A 10,278-nucleotide genomic window follows, 5' to 3' on the forward strand; every position below is an offset into this window, starting at 1 on the left:
TACAAACAACGTCCTCGTCGGGTTTTTCTATGATGTGACTGATGAACTTCCTGTTTATAACTTGTTCTATTGTCTTTAGAGTCACACAGACACATGAGGAGCAGCTATGAGTTTAACAGCAGCAGCGAGTGGATTTGTCGTCTTCCTTCTCTCTGTGTCAGGTACTGTGCATCTACATTTACATGTACAAGTCAATTTGTTGGGCTGTATTTGAAAATGAGTGACTGAGAGCTGTGTGAACCTCAAACTTCCCTGAAATGGTATAAATGTGGGAGAATAGAATAGAATGACTTTATTGTCATAGTACAACTAAATCTAAATGCAGTTCATCTGTGACAGATCAGATAAAACTAACATAAAAACCCAAACCATGTAGACAAGACACTGTCAGATAGTAGAAAAAGAGTAAACTAAGATGATAAGAACAACATGCACCGATACACAAGACACTGTTACCAGGTATTGTAGGTAATATTACACAAGTATGACAGTGCAGTACTTTTTCACATAAGCAACATCTCAGTGTTTCACTTTACTTTTTATTGTAAACTGAACTTAGTTTCAACTATAAAACAGAGTGAAGGACGATGAACATGGCAACAAGAGGAACAACTCAAATGTAGAAACACCCACACAAACACACACACACACACACACACCAAATGCTGTGAGAAGCCTCACAAAACACCAAAACTAATTTATTTTTTGTTCATTATCAACATTGTCTTATGTTGTAGTTTGTTTGTGTACATGTCTGATCTCAGTGCGATGTTGCTTTGCTCTTTATATTAAAAAGTATCTGCTGTGAACAGTTTCTCTCACCTCACTTCAATTCTTTGTGGTTTTAACACTTTACCCTGCAACAACTTGGTCACAGAGTGAACAGAAATAAAAATAACCAGTAACTGGTTGACACCCTCTTATTGCTTTTCTTCCTGCCATAGAGGATGTGTGATGTCCCCTCAGTCCAACAAATTCATTAAACAGAGCACATTTACATTCTCATTTACACTAAGTACATACAGTATCACCAACAAATGCAACCACAAGGGGACACAAGCCAGTGTCTTCTTGTGCCAGTCCCAAGTCTGGATAAATGCAGAGGGTTGTGTCAGGAAGGGCATCCAACAAAATACATGCTCGGGTTAAAAAAGACCACCACCAGTGCTGTTGACCTACAGGGTGTTGTTGGGCTACTGTTGGGTGAAGAAGGAGAGGAGGAAGGTGTGTTTGTAGGCAGAGAGAGAAGAAAAAAGCCAAGAATGTAGGACCGACAGCAGGGACTTTGAATGTTGGGACTGAGACAGGGAAGGTTAGAGAGTTGGTTGACATGATTCACATTATGCACTTAAATCTATTAAAAATATTTTAAAAATATAAAAAACAAACACCAAACTACTTTTCTGCTCTTGCATCTCGTTAAATGTAATCACTTTTCTGATAGGACTCTGCTTTGATGTTTTTTTTTCTTGGCTTAGATTTTAACTGCCTTGTTTCTCACTTGTAAGTCGCTTTGGATAAAAGCGTCTGACAAATGACTACATGTAAATGTAAAATAATGCAGTGAGGGAAGGTGGATATACTGTGTGTCCAGGAGACCAGGTGGAAAGGTAGCAAGGCTACAAACTTAGGAGCAGGGTTCAAGTTGTTCTATCATGGGTCAGATAGGAAGAGAAATGGAGTAGGAGTTATCCTGAAAGAGTTTGTGAGGAATGTTCTAGAGATGAAAAGAGTATCAGCCATGTTGATGATGTTCAATGTTGTTAGTGGTTATGACCAACAGGTAGGATGTGAGTTAGAAGAGTTAAAAGTGATTGGTGCAGATTTCAATGGACATGTAGGTAAATTCCCAGCTTATTCCCCCAGCTTAACTATTCATAATCAGCCATTACATTACATTTACACCTGTTCCCCTCAGTATTTAGACCCAGCTTTCCCCACAGTTCCTTCTCAGGTCCTAATTGTCTAAAGTGAACTCTCAGCCTTCTGGTTTCCTGGTTATCTTTGATCTCAGGTTTGTTTTCATGTGTCTCTCTTGGGCTCTGTTGTTGGGACTGTTAGTTTAATCATCAATACACGTTTTTGATCTGGGCAAGGGGAGGCTGCTCCCCTCCCAGTGTGGCCCGGAGGTTCCTTAGCCTGGCCAGATACATGATACCAGCCGTCGTGTCCCGTAGCCAAGACCGGGACTGAATAAGGTCCTCCATACGCTGAACTATAGCACAGCTGGCAGCAGGGTCATGGAGGGAGGCCTCCAGCTTGGCCTAGAGAACTGACATTAGTTCATCAATGATCTTGAATTGAGCCCTTTCACTGGCTTCCTGAGCTGATATGGCTGGAGTGGTAAATTCCGAGGCGGGGCTGTAGAGGGGTTCCTGGCTGGGGGGTCTGGAGGGGCTGGAGTGGCTGGTCTTATGCAGGGAGGACCCAGCTACCTGTGGTTCAGTGGCAGACTGGTCTGTGACACTCGAGACCACGTGAGAGAGATTGTCGACCTGACATGAAGCTGGCCCAGAAAAACACTCAGGAGAAGGGGCAGATTGGGAGGAACCAGGGACAAATTATTTGGTCTGAGGTTTGGACCTTCTACGTCGTGGGCCAACACCCGGAGGACAGATTGCCAGACGGGTCCCTAAATACCCGGTCAAGACCCAGGTATGGCTCTGTGTCTGGGGTCTTTGCCCCAAGAAGGACATAAATGCCCTCGTGGCATCCATGGCGGGAAAGGGAAAAGAAAAAGAAAGAAAACCACTCGCACGTCTCAGTCTGGCCAGATCCTACTGTCACGATTTTGGTTTAAGGGTGGACCCAAGTAAAGAGACGGCAAGGGGGAGGGAACTGATTAACAGGTTTTATTGAAAAAGGCTAAGGGTTATCAAACATGAAACACGAGGATAACTAAACTGAATCATGAACTGAGCGAACCAAAACCTTGGACAGGGATCTGAAGCCTATAATAAATCTGAATGGATAGACAGGGAAAACTTAAAGAAACTAACAAACAGGTAAACGCCAAATAAATTACACTGATGAGAAACATAAACCACTAAAATAGAATGAAAACATGGATATGACAAAGAAAACTTACAAACGGGAGCACAGAAACTCAGAGGAGGCAGACATGAACAAATTGAACACAAAGCACTGGCAAATAGAAAAACACAGAAGCATAACTAATACCTGAAATAACAAAGGCCAAACAAGTGGAAATTAACAAGAGGCTAGTTTAAATCACTGAATGAAACAGAAGGCAAACCTCAGACCAAAAATGACACTGAAGCAGAGTCAACACAAAGTCAAGTATTTCTTTCCAAAAGTCCAGAGTCTACTATGGGGTGGGTGAGGGTAACAACAATGGCAATGACAACATTGATGACAGTAGTGACCACATTAACAATGACAAGGATCTGGCAGGGGAGTGAAGGGAAGACTGAACTTAAATATAGGAGCAAACAGATGCAAACAATGAGGGACAACGAGGGTAAAGCTGGGTAAAAAGAACCAGGGACAGGAAGTAAGGAGAAGGGCCACAAAATAAAAGTCCAGGAAAAGGAAGTGCGACGAGATCCTGACACATACAAAGAGATGATAGATTGATGCACGAGCAGCAACATTTTAGAATCATATCTTCAGATAATAGATCTGATAAATGGGGATTTTGAAGTTTATCCAAGTTTGTTCTGATCATGGTTTCTGCTGTTCTCTCTTACAGTGATACAGGGTCAGATTGGATGGAGAGTGACTTACACTTCTACTGAGATCTGTGCCATAAAAGGATCCACAGTGGAAATATCCGGCATCTACACATACCCACTCACAGGAAACAGCTCAGTTACAAACACATCATGGTTTATCAAAGGGAGTAATACTGCACCTGTGGATCTGTTAACAGACTCAGATTACACAGGTCGTGTGCGTTTTCACTGTGAAAACAACAAATGCACTCTGACCATCACAGACCTGAGACTGAGAGACTCAGCTGTTTACAAGTTCAGGTTCACAACAAACCAACAACCAGTAAGTTATACTGGTGAACCTGGAGTCACTTTGTCTGTCACAGGTAAAATATTAATTGGAAAAATTTGATCTATGTTTAATTATGATCTGAAAACATCAGTGTGTGTTTGCCTGTATTTGATGTTTTAATGTTTGTTCTTTGTGCACATTCAGCTCTCAGTGTGCAGGTGATCAAAGCAGCATCATATCCAGGTTCTAACAGGGTGGAGATGCAGTGTCACAGCAGCTGTGATCTACCTGGTCGTCCTTCATACATCTGGTACAACAATGGACAGAAAATAAAAGGACAAACATCTCATTATTTCTCAGGCAACATCAAAGACTTAGGCAGCATTTCCTGTGCTGTAAAAAGACAAGAGACTTTCCCGTCTCCTTCAGTGTGTGAGTTTCCTCAACACACTTCTACTAACACCATCATTTAACTTAATGTTTGTTGAAATATTAGTCAGTCAGAGGTTTTTCATGATTCATTGTGAAGAGTTAGAAGAAAATCACATGTCCACAAAGACTCTGACCCAGCATCATTTGTTTTGTCTCCAGTCTTCAGAACTGCTGACAGGACTTTCTGACTCTTTCTGACCCTGATGTTCATGTGCTTGAACCTTTCTGCTTTAAAGAAATATGAGGGAAATCAGTCTTGTTTGCTTCTATTTTAAGTGTTGGTTTTACTGTTTAGTAACAAAGTGTCCAACTTTTATCTGAGACAACAAAACACCATCATCTCTAGACCAACACTTATACATGAAACAATAGTTCATGTAAATTTAAAATAAAATAAGAAAATTTATCTGAAAATGTTTATGTTTCCTCCTCCAGATCCTCCAAAACTTCCCTCTGTGTCAGTGAGTCCCTCTGCTGAGATAGTGGAGGGTAGTTCAGTGACTCTGACCTGTAGCAGTGATGCTAACCCAGCAGCTAATTACACCTGGTACAAGAAGAACCAAACAGTGGTCAACAAGGAGAACGGAAATCTAAATGTTCAACCTCTTAATCAAGAACCACAACTTGTCTTCGCCTCCATCCAGTCCTCTGACTTTGGACAATATTACTGTGAAGCTGAGAACGAGCTGGGGAGGAACAGATCTGGAGACATTAGTCTTAATGTGAAATGTGAGTAAAACAACTTATATAAGTAGAAACATAGTGGAATAATTTGGCTGATCATACTCACTTTCTTTAGCTCTGCCTGCTGTCAGTCACAAAACCATCTAGAATGTTTCTGATGCTTCTACACTTGTTTTCTTATTACAACACATGTAGCAACAGATACATATGTCCTCATTTCTATTAGTTAAAATAATTTAATTTCTCTTAAATGTCTTGTGTCTTACATGATCAAAAACCTCATATTGTTTCAGAGAACAGTGGTTTATCATAATACATATCCTACAAACAATAAACTGTGTTCAAATGTTTCCTCCTCCAGATCCTCCACAGCTTCCCTCTGTGTCAGTGAGTCCCTCTGCTGAGATAGTGGAGGGTAGTTCAGTGACTCTGACCTGTAGCACTGATGCTAACCCAGCAGCTAATTACACCTGGTTCAAGCAAAAAGGCCCAGATCCTAAATACATCCATGAAAAACCACAGCTTGTCTTCAGATCTATCAAGTCTTCTGCCTCTGGACATTATTACTGTACAGCTGAGAACAAACTGGGGAGGAGGACATCTGAAGTTGTCTCTATTAATGTAAAATGTGAGTAAAACAAAGAAAACGTACAACTTTCTAAATATTAACAAAAACTTTATGTTTTGCCAATTATTCACTTTAACTTCTTCTTGTAACTGTAAAAAATGCAGACACATAAACTGTTGTGGCCGCTGCAGTTTGTTTGAAGACATATAATCATGCAGAAGACAACAGGAAGATTTTCTCTTTCATTATGATTTTTTTCTTCACTGTGTCACAAACAAGTTGAAACTTTTACAGGCGATAACAAAAGTGTGTAGCTTCACAGCATGTGGCCTATGAGCCATTTACCATCCACCTCTTCCTTCATGACAAACAGTAATTTCTTACATCTTATTCAGTTATTGTACCTTTAAGTCCTGCTGTGAAGTCCAGTGAAGAATTTGATTTTTCTTTCTCCTCCAGATCCTCCACAGCCTCCCTCTGTGTCAGTGAGTCCCTCTGCTGAGATAGTGGAGGGTAGTTCAGTGACTCTGACCTGTAGCAGTGATGCTAACCCAGCAGCTAATTATACCTGGTACAAGGAGAATGAAGACTCACCAAAAGCTTCAGGACAGATCTTCACCATCACTGACTTCAGACCTGAACACAGTGGGAATTATTACTGTGAAGCCCAGAACACAATAGGACGTCAGAACTCCACCTTACATCTGTTTGTAACAAGTAAGATTTTGCATTGAGACACACACACACACACACACACACACAGACACACACACACAGTACCATATGTCATAAAGCAACGTGTGATGGTGAGTTTACAACTGCACAACTTTGTTTTCTCAGTCTTGGATGAAAACATTAACTAGGACAATAGTACACATGAGGAAGTGATGCTGGTGTATGTATGATAGTAGAAGTTCTACTATTAAATATCAAGGATGTATTAATACATTATACATAAATGACTTATAAGAAAATCAATAATTTCCAACTTTAAAGTAAAAATTTCACTACTTCCAAAGTGTAAAAGTCATTTTAGGATCAGCAGCAGTTTGAGTGAATCTCTATTATTCTCTGATGCAAAGTGTCTAGTTGGCCTCTAATCCACATTAGAGAAGCTCAGACATACTCACCTTTACCTAAACCTGTAAAAACTCAGCAGATTTAGTGTCTTTATTCAAAATCACTCTGTTCAGTCTTTTCTTCTGATCCGTCCTCAGAAACTGGGAAATCCACCGCTGCTGGAGTAACCACTGCTGTCCTCCTGCTGCTTGTCATATTCTTCTTTGTCTTCTTATGGATTAGGTGAGCAGCTTTGTTTCACGAACTCATTATTAGCTAATTTAATTTAAACACTCAAATATTTCTGAAATTCACTTTATTAATTCAGAAAAAAGAGGACGAACAAGCACCTGTCTGAACCTGATGAGAGACCAGAAAACAGGGAACAGGTAAGTTTCTTTAAAACACTTACACTTGTACGTCCCTGCAGCAAAGTGAGGAGTTAAACCACTGGAGCTCAGCAAACACAAGATTTCATACAGATTTTGCTGTTGGAAAACACTTCTGTTTTCCCTGAAGTCACAATTTTACATATTGGCCAAAAAAGAAAGTCACTGCAGGTCACTGGGCACTTTTCCCTCAAACATCACAACTTACAGTGAAAAATACAAAATAAATGTCTCAATGTCCCTGTATCCCCATGGTGATTTTACCAGAAATAACAAACCCTGCTGCTTTTTTGAGATGGTCTGTTAAATAACTGTAAAAAAAAAAAAAAAAACACTGTCCAACTGTCTCTGACATGCAGGACCTACAGTGAACATCTGAACTCGACCAATTCAGATGCTCAACACAACACAGCATTTGTACTGTTTTCCTCCCTCAGGGAAAATAACAGGACTTTCACCTAAAACCAGTTTTTCTTTATCGTGCTGCATCAGATTTGATTCTTTTTTCCATAATGTTCAAACTCAGAAAAGCTAAACACTGTGAAAATACAAATAGAAAGCAAAAATTCAAAATAAAGAGATGATTTTTAAATTTAGTTCTATTGCACCTGTCAGTGAGGCCACAGGTTCTCATTAACATTAAACTGACTGATTTCCCTCATCTTTGATCCAGATTTGCCAATAGAAACACAGAGGAGCATCTTTTCTAGTTGCATAAGAACTGATCCCTGAAGAATTTTGCATACGGGGTTGTACACACAAATATTAGATATTAGGGTCTCGGCCAGTGGATTTCCCGTAACCCTAACCTCACGACCCTGTTCCATCAGTCAAACCTCTCTGTCCACAATCTGGTTTTGTTGCATGAAGTGCTGAGAAAAAGTTCTGTGTGTTGAAAACAGTGATATTTGTTCTGTCATTAGGTTTTTCTCTAGATGATGTTTTTTTTTTCTCTGCAGAAGTTTAAACTAAACACATTATACCACATGTCAGTTTTGTAGCTGAAGTACTTTTGTCTTTGCAGTGTCTACCTGATCAGGGACAACTAAAAGAGCAGGAACACCTTCAATACGCCAGTGTCCAGTTCTCCAACATCAGAGCAGTTCAGCCCCACAGACACAAGGAGAAGGAAGAAGTGGTTGAATACACTGCTCTCAGATTTAACAGTAAACGTTCTGCCCAGAGATGAGCAGCTCCTCACACAGTAACCCCATCCTGACTGAGATTAAAGTAGGAAGTCAGGAAACGGAAGAGAATCCAGTCGTACTGTACATCACCAACCCCTGATGAACCAGTTTATTATTTTTCTTTTAGATGAATGTAGGCAACGTCAGATTTCCACCAGATGGGTAAAATCTCATGTGGGCCGCATTAAATGAACTGCACTATGTTGGTTTAAATCTTATTCATCAGATTCCATTGTGTTCATATCAGTGTGGAATGTTCCAGCCCTAAAGGTTCAATCAAACTTAAAGCACGACCAAAAGAGAGGCTGTGTTTGAGAGCATACTATGATGCACATGGGACACAAACTGTCTGGTTTATGAAAGTAGTTAAATAATTTACCATTTGGTCTTTGAAATGGCCACTGCTGTTATCTCTCAAAAAATTCATAGGTTTATTCAATGATGATGGACATTGTAGTTGTCTTTAGATGTCTGTCAGATACATCAGATCCTCATCTGAACAGTGAATGCAGAAAACAGGGTAACTGACTTTATTTTGTCTTTGTACTTTCTACATCTGTTAAATTCATCAGCTTCATCCATCCATTATCTGCAACTGCTTGTCCTGTGTAGGGTGATGGTTGGGGCTGAAGCCGATCCCAGCTGTCATAGGGCAAAGGGGAAGGTAGACCCTGGACAGGTCAGGTCTCCATCTATCTCAGGGTCAACACAGAGACATACACTCACACCTCTGGTCAATTTAGAGACACCAATTAAACTAACTTATATGCCATTAGACTGTGGGTAACATGGAGAGTCTGCATGTCTTAAGGTGTTGCTCTAAAGTTCTTTCGAACCTCATTGAGCATTATGGGATGTTCCTTTAGAATGATCTTGATGATCATGATCACACCTTCATTCTCGTTTCATTGATTGGCCTCCAGGTTTGCTAACACCCAGCTCCAGTTCACCTTTAGTGAACACGTGTGGATCAGTTCACTCAGACAACTGTTCAGCCAAGCAGATCATTTTTTGTTTAATTTAACTGCAAACTGTGACAGATTTGTCAAATTTTATTACAATGAAAATCGATTTCGAGTCATTAAAACTGCTTTTTAAATGAACAGAATTTCACCATCCTACACTTCATTTCACTGTTTCATACACGTTGATGCTTCGTTACCACTAACTTTCATATGAGTCTCTCACGCCTTAGTTTTCTGCATTTCTCTTCAATCATGTGACATTTTGACCAGAGTAAACAGAGAAAAAAGAAACCAAAAGCTTTTATTTTCAAACCTACTCATACAATAAAACATTAATATTGGAAAGAAACATCATCTGTTTAGTAAAACTGCTGCATGGTTCACATGTCCCATCTGTCAGCACAGAAAGTATTTGAAACCAGAAGAACTGATTCTGGGCTCAGCACCTTTATTCACTCAGTCCGTCTGCAGTGACTAAGCCGTTAATCTTGTCTTTAAAAAAAGGAAATGCATCATGTAACTCTGCCCTACATCAACATGGCTAATAATAAAGTCACTTTACAGAGTCTGAACTCTGTAAACTGTGATGTCTGTTAATTTTTCCACATACTAAACTCTGCCCAGACTTTTGCATTTGTCACTTCTCACTTTAACTGCTCTTATCTTGTATTTATGCACGATATAGTTCTTTTCTGTGTTAGCTGCATAGTAATGTTTCACACTTTGCATGAAGGCATGTTGTTTCATTTGAGTTTGAAATTGTTTTTGTGATACGATGACTAAAGGACACACTGCTACACTTGTAGACCTCAGTTTATTTAATGCTTTGCTTTATTTAACTTTTTTGTGTGAAAAGTGCAAATACATCAGCAGTTGCATTAGTAAATGTGATTGTGTTGTGCAACAGGTTTGCTAATACACAACACAAATTTCTTTTATCATATTTTTTATTAGAAAGTCAAATGTTAGTTTAACTTAAGTGTCTACTGCTCATAAATAAAACAAATAATGAAAGAAGAAGGAAGTCT

At 39.6% G+C, this 10,278-nt stretch overlaps 1 protein-coding gene across 1 annotated transcript in view; it reads left to right on the plus strand.

Annotated features, from left to right (window-relative positions):
- LOC137124608 (sialoadhesin-like) overlaps nucleotides 1–10,270 on the plus strand; it is a 35,337-nt gene extending 25,067 nt beyond the window's left edge. The window contains exons 7-13 of the mRNA XM_067499709.1: nucleotides 1,724–1,759; nucleotides 4,834–5,127; nucleotides 5,444–5,710; nucleotides 6,110–6,367; nucleotides 6,868–6,952; nucleotides 7,038–7,098; nucleotides 8,123–10,270. Coding sequence (XP_067355810.1) covers nucleotides 1,724–1,759; nucleotides 4,834–5,127; nucleotides 5,444–5,710; nucleotides 6,110–6,367; nucleotides 6,868–6,952; nucleotides 7,038–7,098; nucleotides 8,123–8,287 — 1,166 coding nt within the window. The 3' untranslated portion in view covers nucleotides 8,288–10,270. The remainder of the gene's footprint in view (nucleotides 1–1,723; nucleotides 1,760–4,833; nucleotides 5,128–5,443; nucleotides 5,711–6,109; nucleotides 6,368–6,867; nucleotides 6,953–7,037; nucleotides 7,099–8,122) is intronic.
- Nucleotides 10,271–10,278: the final 8 nt, after the last annotated feature.

This window comes from Channa argus, chromosome 3 (assembly GCF_033026475.1).
Source record: "Channa argus isolate prfri chromosome 3, Channa argus male v1.0, whole genome shotgun sequence".
Classification (NCBI taxonomy): Eukaryota; Metazoa; Chordata; class Actinopteri; order Anabantiformes; family Channidae; genus Channa; species Channa argus.